Source organism: Neurospora tetraspora (assembly GCF_033439725.1).
Source record: "Neurospora tetraspora strain CBS 560.94 chromosome Unknown B0H65scaffold_4, whole genome shotgun sequence".
Classification (NCBI taxonomy): domain Eukaryota; kingdom Fungi; phylum Ascomycota; class Sordariomycetes; order Sordariales; family Sordariaceae; genus Neurospora; species Neurospora tetraspora.
The window spans coordinates 756,743-770,840 of NW_026944386.1; the positions used below are offsets into that span (position 1 = coordinate 756,743).

The following is a 14,098-nucleotide window of genomic DNA, read 5'->3' on the forward strand; positions in this document are numbered from 1 at the left end:
CAAGATATCCGCCATTTGACTACCTATACCCTTCCGTGGCATTTCTGCGTGCATGCAGGTACCGTACGCAGTAAAAAGTCAACCAACCTAACCCATTCAGCTGTAGAAGGTACAGTACCAGTTCGTGAACGGAAATAACTTTTCTGACAAAGGTTTCCAGGACTCCATGAAACTGTATACACAGTATTCTTGTATGGTTTTTCGTTACATAACATTTTTCTTGACCAACCGAAGTGAGGGGAAGGAAGGTTCGTATAGACATATTACTGCGTTGGTTCCTTCTCTTCGGCTCTTGGCGGGTAGTCTAGAGTCGAGGTGAATTAATTGTCTTTGTATAACATCAGAAAGATCTCCTCCAACTTGGCGGTCGTGGTTTGCAAGTATATATGTACCCATCCATGTCTTGAGGGCTAAAGTTCTTTTTGTTTATCTATCTCCATGTAGGCGAGGAACGGGGGAAACTAATAACGCCAAACCTACAATCAACGGCTTGCCGTATATCTGACTGATTGGAATAACACTGACAGGGACACACATATGCCTAGAGAAGGAAGGGATGCCGAAGAGTATAGTATGGTTCTTCAGGGTTTGCGAGGACGTGTTCAGGGACAAGCTTAGTACGTTGAGGTTCTGGATCACGAGTAATAAGTCTGATCAAAATTAAAATAGTAGTCATAGTAGTCATAGTAGAAAAGACTGAATGTATGTGCAAAGAAGAGACAATACAGTAAAAGCGTCCGGCCCATTTATAGCATAGCGTACAGCATACCTGGGACGAAACAAATCGATCGCCGTCAACCCACAAGTTACGATCCAAATATGCCGTTCGTTCGTTCATGATATCCATCAACGCCGTTTTATTCGCCATCCCTATTCGTGTCGGATCTCGCCCGATTTAAGTCATGTACTGTAATCATTTTCGAGTTGTCGTACTTTCGCAAGAAATATGTGCAGACACCGCTCGCCGCTATCTAGAACTAGGTCGCCGCGCTCGCGAGGCTCTTCACCTCCCCGAAGCGCGTAACCTCTTTTTGCAATCCTCACAATACCATTTCGCTGTTTTGTCACGTTCAGGTTAGCTTCAAGTGCGAACAATAGCAAAGAGCGGAACAAAGAACAATACTCACCATTCCCCTTGGGCGCCACCTTCAACCCCACACATTCCAAATGGAACCACTCCCTTGGACACCCCTCCCCATCACACGCCACCATCTCTCCATAGCTGACTCCGTTGCAGAAGCAGTACCTCTGCTCATCAGCGTCGACCTCATCGTCGTCATCCTCCTCCTCTTCCTCTTGTCGCTGTTGGTGCTGAGGTTGTTGCTGTTGAGCCCTGGCAGCAGCCGCGGCCGCAGCGGTACCTCTCCTTCCGTGACCGTGACCGTGGCCCGTCTCAGACTTTGCGTCGCGGTCACCGCCCCGATCTCTTTCCAAGGCTCTTTCGGCTTTGCTGTCGCGGTGGGCGGCACCACCCTTCCCTCGGCCGCTAGTGGTGGGTCGGCCGTTGTTCTCGTCGCTGGCGTCCTTCTTTTCGTCCGAAGCGGCAGCTGACTTGCCTGGCTTCTCATCTTGTAGGGCAGCGGGGACGACCATAGCTGACACCGAAGACGCGCCCTTCTTGTGGCTGCGCTTCGATGTCGTAGTCCCCGATGTGGTGGTGGTGCTATTACCAGAGGTATCCTTACCACTAGTGCCGTTGCTATCTTTGTCCGATTGATTAGTGTTATTCCTTGACGGCCGTGACCTCGCAGTCGTTGTGGTTGCATTGGCAGCCTCTGCGAAGGTACCCAACGCTGGTGTTGACGGCTTGCTCGCGCGACCGCTCTTGGTGGTTGTGACAGTAGTACTTATTGGCGGAGGTAGTATCGCTGTCTGTGTCACTATCGAATTTGATCTCTTCTTGGCTTCCGGCTCTTTGGCGGGGGCAATCGCTGCCTTGCTATTTTCTTTCTTGGCTGTGCCAGCATTGGATACTGGCTCTGGTGGGACAGGAGGCTTGATCTCTGTCTCCGGCTTCGCAGCCTCAGTCTTGGCAGGTGTAGAGACAGCTGGCTCGGCTTCCTTTTGTGCTTTCGCATCTAAAGTTGACTTGCTCTGTGCCACGGCTTCCACCACTGCTGGTGTGATCCCGTTGGGCTTGTTTGTGGCGGCGGTCGCAGGTCGTTGCTGTATAGGGAGGTTGGTAGACGCGGTAGAGTTCTGACGTGCGCGTGACGAGGCCGGACGAGGAGGAAGGGGCACGGGGGAGTTACGCCCGGCCTTGGTATCAGGGAGAGATCCCAGAAGGGGAGATGCCGCCACCGACGGTGAATTGGCGGCATTCGTCCTGCTGTAGCACAGGGGTTAGTATGACATGGCAAGGGAGACGAAACAGGATTGCTGTAAACATACCTCTTCTTTGCCTGTCCACTTCCTGACGGGAGCGCCTTGCGCTTCTTTGTAGTAGGTCCAGTTGTCGCGGCTCCATCGGGCGCTGGGGATTCTCGAGGAGTCGTTGTCTTGGTCTTGGCTGTTCCATTACCAAAGACACTGCTCATGGCACGTTCCATGGGGGCACCTCCATTGGTCTTGGGTTCCTTTTCGACCTTTCGTCTCTTGGATGGTCCAGCCCCATTAGTCGGGGTGCCATTGGCGATTCCGAGTCCGACGGGGGTAGCCTCGGCCTGGTGTTTCCTGGATTTGCCGGTCCCTGGGCCCTTCTTGGTGGTTTCCTGTGCTTTTGAATCTGCCTCTGGCTCAGTGGCCTGTCCCTTGTTATTCTTCTTGGCTGCCAACGCCTGTTTCCTGTCGCTGCTGCGCGCAGCGGCTTCTTCGGCTATTTGTTGGGCAGCGGCCGAGAGGGTAGCGGCACCTTCGCGTCGTGATCGCTCCGCTTCCTTGTGGTTTGTCTTGGGAACCCGGTTCTCGGCGTATGCCCAGTGTGCAGTGCTGCCCCATTTGGCCTCGTCGCTGAATTCATTCTCCAGATGTGGCCAAATCTCCTCAATGCGCGACAGCTGCTTGTTTAGGGCATCGTTCGCGGTGGATATGACGTGGTTCTTTTCCTCGAGGGAAACTAGCATTTCTTGTATCTTCCAGGCGGCCTGTCTGAACAGGTGCCGACGCGGTAGATTGGTAGGGTCGAAGACGGCAGCATGAGCCGAGTCGGTAATCGATGGTGGTACTGTGGCGGGGTTCGCGCTCGCGGCCGCCAGTCCGCTGGTGCTGTTCTGGGCACTCATTGGCGTCGAAGCTGGCGCAACGCTACTATTGCCATCGGTAATCGATCGGGTACGGTCTGGCACGGGAGCCTTGAGGGCGGCATCGACGAGCTCGAAGAGGGTAGCTTCGGGAGCGAAGATCTTGGCATCGACCTCCTTCAGGAGGGTGAAGTGGCGCACAAGCTCCTTTGGTAGGGCGGTAATGGCATCGGCGAAGTGGGTGACGGCGGGGAAGACGTCGATGGGCTGCTCTGGGGCAGGGCCGTTGGGGAACGAGTTGGTTCGATTGAGGGACGAGGTTCGTGTCGGGTTGATTCGCGTCTGTCGCACGGGTTGCGCTCTGCGATTCGAGCCAGGTGGCCCCGAGGGTGCCTCGGCCGCGGGAGGTTTGGCCGTCTTCATGGTCGGTAGAGGTCTGGTATCTGACGCGCGTGGGATGGACGATAAACAAGAGCTATTAGGTGGGAAGTAAAACAAGACAGGAAGAAGACGAGGGGTATTGAGCGTCAAAGCACACGAGTAGTTGCTCCCAATATTCGTGGCGGCGCTTCCAGGTCGTGTCCAAGGCGTCGGAGACACAAAAGAGTCAGGTAGCAGCAGTATGGCGGCGAAATTGTTGATTACTGCTGTGTCCAGGGTGTACGTCGGGTGGTTGGAAAAGAGGTGTCAGAACATGCCGCCGTGGGTATCTCGCCGAGTAAAAGGTGTGGCCGTCAACTAGTCCTGGGGAATTAGGACAGAAAAAGAGGAGGTTAGGGTGGCCGTGGTCGGGTGTGGTGGGTGTGTGTGTGGAAGAGAGACTTTCCACTTGGGACGCGGGCGGGAACTTCCACTGACAGTGTGCTCTCTCTTGCGCTGAAGCACCCTGGCACAACACAAAGTCAACCTCGCGGCACCCACCACCGACCCCCGACGAGAACCGCGACCGCAATCGCATCTCCAACTAACCCGAATGGAAGCTGCAGATCACCTCCAAAGGTACACAGGTACCACCGAGGCCTGCTGCCACTGTCATGTCACTGTCGATTTGGCGTCAATGGCGTGCTTTCTGACCTCTCCAAGCTCTCCTTCCTCTTCTGCCGGCTGGCAATGTTTCGTGTTCCCGAGGAGCCATGAGCTGAGCGCGGCCTCTCATTGGTTGACTCCAAATTTTCGAGACCTCCGATACAGTACGTCACTGGCAGACGAGGTTGCGATAAGATAAGGTCTGGTCTTATCGCGCCGCGCCATTGAGGTCGACCACTGAAGCAATTCGACGAGCTGCTTCTTCCCCTAAGAAATCGGGTTCGAGAAAATGATTCAAGGTAAATTTTATTGGTATTTGGACGCTTGTTTCGTTCTCTTGTGAATCTGTCTGTGAAAATGTCCCGGTCGCTCAATTTTTGTAGGCTTCATGTCCGTTATCGGGCGCATGCTCGAGCAGTCGCGGCGCATGATATGAATATGTTGATGCGGGTGATGTGAAAGACGCAAATGTAAACAGGTCAGAAGGCAAGTTATTTTTAGCACCCTTAACCTCTCAAGCCCTAACATATGCATGGAGGGTTTCTCTGCCCTGGATGATTCTATATGCTGCTGCTAAGGACTCTTTTCGCTCCAATGCCGTACATAACAATTGGGTATCAAGGCCGTTCAGGCCGTCTTGACCCGCTGTCGCGGCCTCTCCTCCATGGCCTTCTTCTTCTGCCGCCACTGCCACTCCAGCAAGACAGGGAGGAAATGCCACAGGTCAAACTCGGGCCAGAAACACTTGAGGAAAAACATTTGGGTATCTTGGTGGCATTGCCACAGCATAAAGTCGCTCAATCTCTCCACGCCACTAGTCCGCACAAACATGTCTAGAGGTGGACAGTCGGCCGTGTACAGGTGTTTATCGATCGTCTCGGTCGTGATGTTCTCGGCATTGGGGTATATGGTAACGTTGTTGGAGCTGTCCTTGGATGTACGGCCCGGGGATTCTGGGTATAGCGTCGTGGTGGACGACATGGAGTCTTCGTTGTCGTCCGACCCGGGTGGGGTGTGCGTCGGCTCTTGTCCTGAAGAGGAGTTGTCGCTTTCGCTCTTCTCGCTCCTATCTCCTTGCTTGGACATAATCTTCTGTGTAATGCGCGTTTGCGAGAAGGGTGTGCTCTTCGGGGCGGATGATTTCGAATACTCGTCGACCGTTGAACGGATGGCTGTCGTCATTTCCTCTCGCGATGTGTATGGGAAGCAAATGTTCAAGATACACCTATACGGGCTTGGTCAGCTAACTTGTCACCGGATTGCATAACGAGACATGCGTACTTCTTGTTGTTCTTGGTTGTGGAAACGGCACGGTCGATGACCTCGAGCACATCGTCGCTCAGTAGATCACGCTCGCCAAGTACGCGGACACTGGCGCCGTATCGCTCGAGTAGTTCTCCGTGCTGAATCAGTTGCTCCAGCTTGACCTTGGCCAGCTGCATCAGGCCATCGACCTCGTATTTTGGGCGGTTGAAGTTCTCGATGCTGAATGCGTACACTGTCACAACCTCGACACCGCACTTGTAGCATATCTCGAGGACCTGATACAATCACAGGTCAGTATGGCCCATTTCTCAGGGACCCCGCGTAGTAACGTACCCTCGCAAGTGCCTCGAAGCCGAGATGGTGGCCCTCGATAGTCTCGATCTTGTGGCTCCGAGCATACCTCCGATTACCGTCCATAACGAAAGCCACATGGCGAGGGATGGGACCCTGCTTCAAGGCGCCGATAAGGGTCTCGCGGAGTCCCTTGAGGGCCCATTCTGCCGGGGGCGAACTGAGGAACCAGTTACGAATGCGGGAGAGATAGAGATCGGACATGATGCCGAATTACCGCATACAAGGGCTGGGAGATGCAGCGATGCGAAGTGGCCGAGTCGATTTGAATATGGGAGGGGGTGGGTGAGAAGAGAGCGTGGAGACCCGAGGTTGGACGGGATCAGCCTCCAAGGGACTCGGAGTGGACTGAAAGTGGAAGTTTAAATTGAAGCTTCGAAGGAACTTTTTTTTTGGGGGACTCTAGCGCCGGATCATCGATGCGCACAACGGGTTTTTGATGGACAGCGAAAAGTTGGAGAAAAAGAGGACCGATATGCAATGAGCAGGATGCAAACGCAAAGCACGGCAATGTGTAAAAACGCACTTGTGCAGTGTTGAAGAGAGGGAGATAAGCACAGCTGTGGACGTCCAACATGAAATGAAGTCAGGTCAGGTAACTGTTGACTGACACTGACTACACTCACAGTGGTGAGAATGCCACTCCGAGGCTTTCCATTCGTTGTGGTCCTATCATTTCCCTCCATTTCCGCCGTGGTAGGTAGGGTTAACGTCCGCTCATGGGCCCACTTTTAATTCTCGGGACACATGTCATCGGCGGGTCTTGGCCATTCAGGAACCGTGACGGCCGGCGATAAAGGACGACGACAGCTTCCATTCAATTTCGACACTCTTCGCCGGGAACCTCACGTTTTTGAAACCTGAACACCACTGCCCTGAATGCCCGGTGCATATGGACAAGTGTTTCGGTCAACGAGTTTCCGAGAATTATAAACCTAAAAGTTCCTCATATGTGCATCTGATTGTCGCCATATCCCAGAGACGGGACATTCAAAAGGGGGAAAGCATCTACCCACGGTCTTCATCATGTCCTTCACCGACGCTCCAGTAACCAAGGCACTGGTCCTGGGCCTGGTTGGGCTCTCCATCGCCGCCAGCATCTTTGATATCAAGCACTACTTCTACATCTCAATCGGCACTCACTTCCTCCGCTACGGACAACTATGGCGCATCTTGACGTATCAGTTATGCTACACCAACTCATCCGAGGTCCTCTTCGGAGCCATGTCACTTTATCACATGAGAATGGTTGAGCGGTTTTGGGGATCCAGGAAATATGCCGTAAGTACCTTGATCCCCCTCAAGTCACAGTCATACTCACCACGGACAAAATAGTCTTTTATCCTCATAGCCGGACTCTTCACAGCCATAATCCCACCCATCTTCCTCACCGTCGTCCTGCGCCCCCTCTCCTTCGGCGCCCTTGACTACATACCCGCCGGGCCGACACCGATCCTCTTCGCCATCCTCGCGCAGTACCACGCCATGATCCCGCAAATCTACAAGTACAAGGTCGCCCTATCCGCCAGCCCGCCATCCAACGCCAGCGACGACACCAGCGGAGTCATCTTCTCGGACAAGTCGACGCGCTATCTCATGGCTTTGCAACTGGCCCTCTTTCAGTGGCCTGGCTCTCTCCTGGGTGCGGTGATTGGCTGGGTGGTGGGGTATTTATGGCGCAACGATCTCTTGCCTGCGGCGGTGGCTCACTGGAGGGTGCCTGGGTGGGTGGTTGGTCTTCGCGCTCAGAAGAGGAACGATAGGTTTGATGGAATTCGGAGGAGGTTGGAAGACGAGGGAGCTTCTACTGGAGTAGCTACGGGCGCGCAGCCGGCTGCTGAGGGCGAAGGTAATAGGAGGAGACCGTTGGGTCAGCAACTGATAGATGAGGTTAGAGGGGCGTTCTGAGGACGAGGGAAGTGGGAGTATCAGTTTGGACTTGTAACCAGATTCCCTCCGGTCCTATCCGCCAGGAAGCACTTCCAGTAATACATTGGTTCGTACTTAAGAGTTGTTGCTTTTTGATATTCGAGCCCCAAGCCGGTCATGCGGAATCCCACACTTCCACGCCAGGCAACGTAGGGTTCTGTAAGTCGAAAGCATCATTCACATATCTTTTCATTTCAGACATACACGGCGTATTCGTCGTATGGATGAAGACTTCTCACAGGCGTCAAGTTTTTAGCCTTCAGATGTGACCACGACATATCAGAGATCGAAGTGCTGAGGACTATTGTCAAATACAAAGATCTCATTAACTTTAATTGAATACCGGGCACCATTTGACGTTGATATGCATAGTACACGCAAGGGCAGACATTGGCCTCTTCACTCGACCTTCAGATAACCCGCTATCCGGTCCCTCTGTCAAGAAATAAAGATGCTTCTTTCTGAAACGCTCGGCTAACAGGTTCTCCGATCATTTCCACTTGTTCACTTCCGAGGACGTTGTTCATTTCAATGTGCCCATGTTGAAGAGAGGACCTCGATGGCCCAGGAAGGATTTAGACCGAAAGAGAACCCCACCCACCACGCAGGTACAGTCCAGCTTTAGCGCTAGCTTCACAGCGATTACAGGCTTGCGGTCACCAGTAAAAGTGGGGATGCTCTCGGGTCGGGTCCATGTCCATATAAAATTGGTTTCCCTTTCTGGATTAAGGCACTTTATCCATCTTCCCCCCTTGATTTTGTTGATTGATTTCGGTCTTGACCTCTTGATTCTTTTCTTCCCATTGCTGAGTCGTCTTTGAGCCCCTAAAGAAGGAGTCTCTCTTGGCAGCCCCGGACGGCAATTGAAAGGATCGGCGGTTAACTGGCACCCAAAACTCAAACACAGCTACAGTAACTAGACCCATCCCGCCTGGGCCGACCCGACCGACCGCTTTCATCCTGTTTGTCGCTTCCTCCTCCTGCTCCTCCAAGTCTCCAACTTCGATCCTCCCCTTGCATCGTGCATACAGGAGACGTACCCGGTGCCTGGACAACCGCATTGCAGTCGCATCTCGAATCTCCTCGCGACCGCGCAGAGACAACACGACATTGCATGGCGCCGCCATAGTCCGCACGACACGACCGACCGTTCTCTGTTTCGCCTTTCCACGCTCATTCGCCCTTTTTGTATAATGTCTTGGACGACCTAGTTGTACTTTGAACGCAGACCGAACCAGCGCCAGACTACAATCGCTCTCTCTTGAATACCTAATACGACGACACCTCGGGCGCATACACAGCTATCTACCTACTACACCTAAACCTAATACATCATAATCATGAATGGAGCCACGACTAGGGAAGGGGCGCCCCCTCCCCTCCATGCCCTGGGGAGGTCTATGACCGACGGGTTCGACAAGCCGCGGTATACTCCCGTAAGAACGACCCAATTGACCGGATAGGAATCTTCAAGTGATTCGAGGCTGGGGCTCAGGCTAACACAAGTGCTTCGCCTACAGGTCAATCCCGCCGACCGGCCCCGGATCTCTGCGCTTGTCGACCTAGACGACCCTATTCAAATCCACCTCTTGATGGAAACAGCTTTGAGTGACAGCAAGCAATGGGAGATTCTGTCCCAAGAAGAGGTGGACGACCTCAAGAAACAAACCCACTCCCTGACGATACGCATCGACCAAGCCCGCGCCAACCTCGCTATCCAGACAAAGTACCGCGATGCCGCCGTATCCATGGCCCGATTATATAACCCGGGACACAGGAGACATAGCTCCCGTGAGGAAATCGGTGCTGCGAGAGAGGCCGAGGTGGAGAAACAAAACAGCGAGCGCCTTTGCAATGAGCTTTCGTCTGAGCTTGCCATGCTCGAGAACCACCTGTTTGACTCCCAACGCCGCCTACTACAACATACCGCCGCCATCCTGCAGTTGACACACGGAGCTAGAAGGAGGAACGCGCAAACACCCAATGGCCAGGTCTTTGGAAACTCGATGATGGTTAATGGCATGCCCGAGAGCCCCGAAAGTCTCTACACCTACACCAATTCGCGGGATAGTATCAGCATGGAACCCATTGGTGGTGATGATGGATTTGACTGGCGGACATTACACCCCTCAGAAGGAGCACCTGAGAGGTCGGTGACCCCTGTTCCTACTGCGGCGCCAACTTTGACGAACCTCGAAATCCCACCAAAGTCGCCAATCCGTGAGCAGGCCAGCCAGTTGCGGGAGGAGATGGAGCGGGTCAAGGAGGAGAACGAGAGGCTCAAGGCGGCGGAGCAGAAACTCAGGGAGACTGAAAACCAGCTCAGGGCCGGACAGCAGGAACTCTCGGCCGAGAATGACGCTATTCGTACGGAGATCAATGGCCAGATTAGGTTGTTCGCGGAAACCGAGCAAAGGCTGGAGATCTTGAATCATAAGCTGAGGGACGTGATCACGGAGATCAACCCGTCCGCCGACGCTAACCTTGATGATCCTGAGCCCGCCGCTGGAAACGGCCAAACCCTTCCTGTCCAGCTTAATTACCTTGAGCGTGGTCTTGACATGGCCATGCACGAGCAGCAACTGAGATCTGCAGCTATCAACAGGGACCTGGAGCTTGCCGGTGATGCCTCGGCGGCCACCCTCTCCCAAGCCGAAAAGCGCATCGAAGCTCTGAATAGGCGTGCCCACACCTTCCTGGCGCAGACCATTCCCGACATCAACACAGCTGCTCCTCCCACGGTCTCTGAAGGATCTATGGACGAGCAGCTCGACTACCTCGAGACCATCCTACGCACCCTCAGAGTCGAGATGGGCCGCGCACAAGGCTCGACAGCTAACAACAACAATGCCAACAGATCCAACAGCGAGCAAGTCGAAGCCGTCCTCATGGGTCTGTGGGATATTATCCACACCGGCTATGCAGAGATTCAGCGCCAGAAGGCTGCTCGTCGCCAGAAGCGCATGGAGATGAATCTGGCCGTCGACGAGGAGGACGAAGAATACCTCTCCGGCAGCGACGAAGCCATCGATCCTAACGAGCAATACTCCCTCCAGGGCTTCTCCGCCAAGGTGCAATGGCTCTACGCCCAAGCCACCAGTCTCAAGGAGCAAAAGGCTGTGCTGCAAAGACAAATCAAGCAACAGCGCGAGCTCAACAACAAGAGCGGGTCAGAGAAGGATGCCGAGCTCCGCGCCAAAATGGAAGAACTCGAGAACATGCGCGGCCTCATCGACGCTGCCGAGGCCCGCGTCCTCGAAGCAAAGGATAAGATGGAGAACGCCCTCGAGCAAATGGAGACCATGCAGCGCACGACCGCCGAGCGCGAAGAGGCCGCCGTGGCGCGCGGCGCGCAGCAGACGCAGGATAAGCTCATGGAGCGCAACGCCGTCATCGCCAACCTCGAGAGCAAGTTCAACGATGTCTCCACTCGCCTGGCCGAGACGGAAGCGGACGTGGTCGATCTGCAGTTTCAGCTCCAGCAGTCCGCCAAGGCCAAGGCAGCCGCTGAGAAGTCGCAGAAGGACGCCGAGGACGTCGCCGCAGGTCTGCGCAAGCAACTCAAAGACAAGGACGAAGAGCTCGAGGCCATGAACATGATGCTCGTCGAGATCAAGATGGAAATGACCATGGCCAAGGCCGAGCTAGACGGGGCTTACGGCTCGCGCTCCGAGCGCGCCGCTCAGGCAGCGGCCATCAGCAACAAGAGCGAGCTGGCCGATCTGCAGGCGCAGGTGGCCAAGCTGAAGATGGAGCTGGAGAGCACGCTCAGGGACTTTGAGGCCATCACCAAGGAATCGATCGCGGCCGAGAAGGAGAAGTTGGATCTGGAGCATAAGCTGGATGACGCGCTGCAGGCCAAGGAGTCGCTGGAGAGCGAAGTGGCGGAGCTGAGGGAGAAGATGGAGAGGGAGATCAGCAGGCTCAAGGAGGAACTGGATAAGGAGCGTCTGAGACCGCCGCCTAGTCCGGCGCTGAGCGCGGCGGGTAGTGCTGCCGGCGGGCTGTTGAGTCCGAGGATGGGCGCGACGATGCTCAGTGAGCAGTTTAGGGCGACGATGAAGGAGGAGAGGAAGAGGTTTAATGAGGAGATGAAGGTGAGTTTCTCCGTTTGTCTATTTCTCTCATTCCAGTCAGTAAATGGGTACTAACTACTTCACAGGAGGAACTAGCCAAACGTCGTAAGCTGGAGGAGGAGCTGCGTGCCTTGAGGAGGACAGCAGCCGGTGGTCTAAGTCCGGGGTTGAAGAGTCCGCTGGTTGATGCCGGGGCACTTAGTCCTAGGTCATGATAGATAGATTGAGTCCTTGAGGGGCTGGATCTTGTTTATAACAATTCTGAACCTGAGGAAACCTACTCGCCGATTTTGCGAGCGGTCGGTCCTCCATTTTTGCATCATTCACATCAACAACTTTCGATTTGCATTGCATGGACGGACGGATGGATTGCGGATGCCTGCCTGGATTGAATGACGCATGCAAGGGGATCATCATCATCACCACCATTATCAAACTTCATATTCACTTCAATGTGACTTACCTTCCGTTCATTTTCTTCTCTTATACCATCTACTTTACTTGTAGCATTTGCGAGCGAGCGCCCTACAAACCAGAGAGAGCTAGCGGGGAATGGATGGGATTTACACCCCAACAAAAATGGATAGGATAGATGAATCGGCGGTGTTGCTAGATGAACTCACTGCTCACGTCTTTTACGTACAGTAGTACACTCCGTACCCTACACTACTACGTAATCGCTGCGTGTGTTGCAGCCATGCGATATTCCAACTGCCCTGATCCTTGGTGCAAGCTTTCGCAGTACGAGTACGAGTGCGTGTTGATAGATACTAGCTGCAATTTTCTACATCTCCCCCACTCCCACTCCCACTCGTTATAGAGGACCTCACCTCCTCGCATTCTTCTCCTTGATGTTCTCGGTCTTTTCATGCTCTCTTTTGTGTAGCCGGCCGGGTGTTGAGCAGGGGACTGAAGGTTTCTATATATATATAAATAATTTTTTTTTTTTTTTTTTTTTTTGTTGGGAACATTTTCGGTTTGATGAATGAATTCGGGCTTTGCTTGCCGGGGGGCTGGCTGGCTGGTGCGAGGGGGGTGGTTGGATTGGATTGGATGCTATAAAGGACCGACGTAAGCGTCGGTTGAGTTGTAAGGTGTTCGAACTTGCGTAGGTATGATATTTTCCTTGCTCCCGTCCTTGTTTCCTGTCTTTGTCTCAAAGGTGAGTGGGTGGGTGGGTGTTGGGAATATGACATACATACCAAGTACGTGTCTGGTGTTGGAAACCCGTCCGTGCCTTGAGCTTTTTTCTGGCTTCGTCTTTTTTGGTATATGTAACTGGGGTGTTGAAGATTGGTTGGTGTGTGATACTCTGACGTTCTGCTATGTGAGCAGCTCGGGGTTTGAACATTGACTAGAAATGCCTTGGGGGAGTGGGTGAGTGGTTTGGGTACGCATGATAAAATTGGAATCACAATCGCAATGTATGTTTATTGCACTTGTTGAGCTGGGCAAAGATTCGACTTCGGACTGCCCACTGTACCAGACAGGAAAGAAGGTGGGGGGGGGGAGTAAGTTGGGTTGGTAACGCCAACGGCAACTACACCATTTGGGAGACATCTAATCATGATTTTACTGGTTTCATCTATCGTTGTGCCTGGGAAAGGTTATTATAAAACTGTGATAAGGACCACGATAATTTAGAAACACACCGGCCAGACCCTATTAGGGATTCCTCCATCCAGGAACTGCCCCTAGAGGTTGGTTTCAAAGGTATTATGATGCGTGCGAGAGTATTCCGAAGGTGTGAAGTATTGGACCGTGATGTGTTCGGTTTATTCTGGCGACCACTCAAATGGTTGTTCTGTCGTCAAGTGGACATCATGATGGGGGAAGGTACAAACACGGTCTCGGCTGAAAAAGCGAATAGTGCAGTTGCCGTTTGATAGAACCCGCCACTTCCGGTACGGGAGTTTTATCCGTCAGTCACTTGGCATAGGTCTGTTCGAACTGAAGGAGGAGACTGTAGTATGGATGAGTGAGATTCTTGGGGAAGGTAAGAACGAGAGAGGAGTTAGAAATATTGTGATTTAGCAACGTGGTAATTGAAGTAGGTGCGATGAGAGGGAGCACACTTCAACGAGCGCTCTTGCCCTCTATGACCACCTCCATACCAGTACCAGCTGCTCCTTTTCCTTCTTCCCCCTTTTTCCTCCCCTTGACAATAACTTTCTCACCTCCGCCTTAAACTCACTGCCGTTATCCTTCTCTACCTGCTTTCATTGCCGCCCTTTTCTTTGCTCCAATACAGATAACAATCCTTCTGCCCAT

The 14,098-nt window shown here is 53.3% G+C and overlaps 4 protein-coding genes across 4 annotated transcripts; 2 read left to right on the forward strand and 2 right to left on the reverse strand.

The window, feature by feature from the left end:
- Nucleotides 1–632: 632 nt before the first annotated feature.
- On the reverse strand, nt 633–3,694 carry B0H65DRAFT_183947 (uncharacterized protein). Its single transcript, XM_062821541.1, has 3 exons — nt 2,392–3,694; nt 1,128–2,329; nt 633–1,056 (listed from the first exon to the last, which is right to left on the reverse strand). The coding sequence occupies exons 1-3, from the start codon at nt 3,600–3,602 to the stop codon at nt 1,004–1,006; spliced, it is 2,466 nt and encodes an 821-aa protein (XP_062681344.1). The 5' UTR covers nt 3,603–3,694; the 3' UTR covers nt 633–1,003.
- Nucleotides 3,695–4,433: 739 nt separating this feature from the next.
- B0H65DRAFT_183951 (Decaprenyl diphosphate synthase-like protein) lies at nt 4,434–6,130 on the reverse strand. The gene is made up of 3 exons (XM_062821542.1): nt 5,805–6,130; nt 5,487–5,746; nt 4,434–5,430 (listed from the first exon to the last, which is right to left on the reverse strand). Exons 1-3 carry the CDS (start codon nt 6,024–6,026, stop codon nt 4,833–4,835), a joined length of 1,080 nt encoding a protein of 359 aa, XP_062681345.1. The 5' UTR covers nt 6,027–6,130; the 3' UTR covers nt 4,434–4,832.
- A 457-nt stretch (nt 6,131–6,587) lies between these two features.
- Nucleotides 6,588–7,958, forward strand: B0H65DRAFT_464280 (uncharacterized protein). The gene is made up of 2 exons (XM_062826753.1): nt 6,588–7,103; nt 7,158–7,958. Exons 1-2 carry the CDS (start codon nt 6,849–6,851, stop codon nt 7,728–7,730), a joined length of 828 nt encoding a protein of 275 aa, XP_062681346.1. The 5' UTR covers nt 6,588–6,848; the 3' UTR covers nt 7,731–7,958.
- A 1,021-nt stretch (nt 7,959–8,979) lies between these two features.
- B0H65DRAFT_184004 (Up-regulated during septation-domain-containing protein) lies at nt 8,980–12,099 on the forward strand. Its single transcript, XM_062821543.1, has 3 exons — nt 8,980–9,187; nt 9,272–11,848; nt 11,914–12,099. Exons 1-3 carry the CDS (start codon nt 9,092–9,094, stop codon nt 12,040–12,042), a joined length of 2,802 nt encoding a protein of 933 aa, XP_062681347.1. The 5' UTR covers nt 8,980–9,091; the 3' UTR covers nt 12,043–12,099.
- The last annotated feature ends 1,999 nt before the right edge of the window (nt 12,100–14,098 follow it).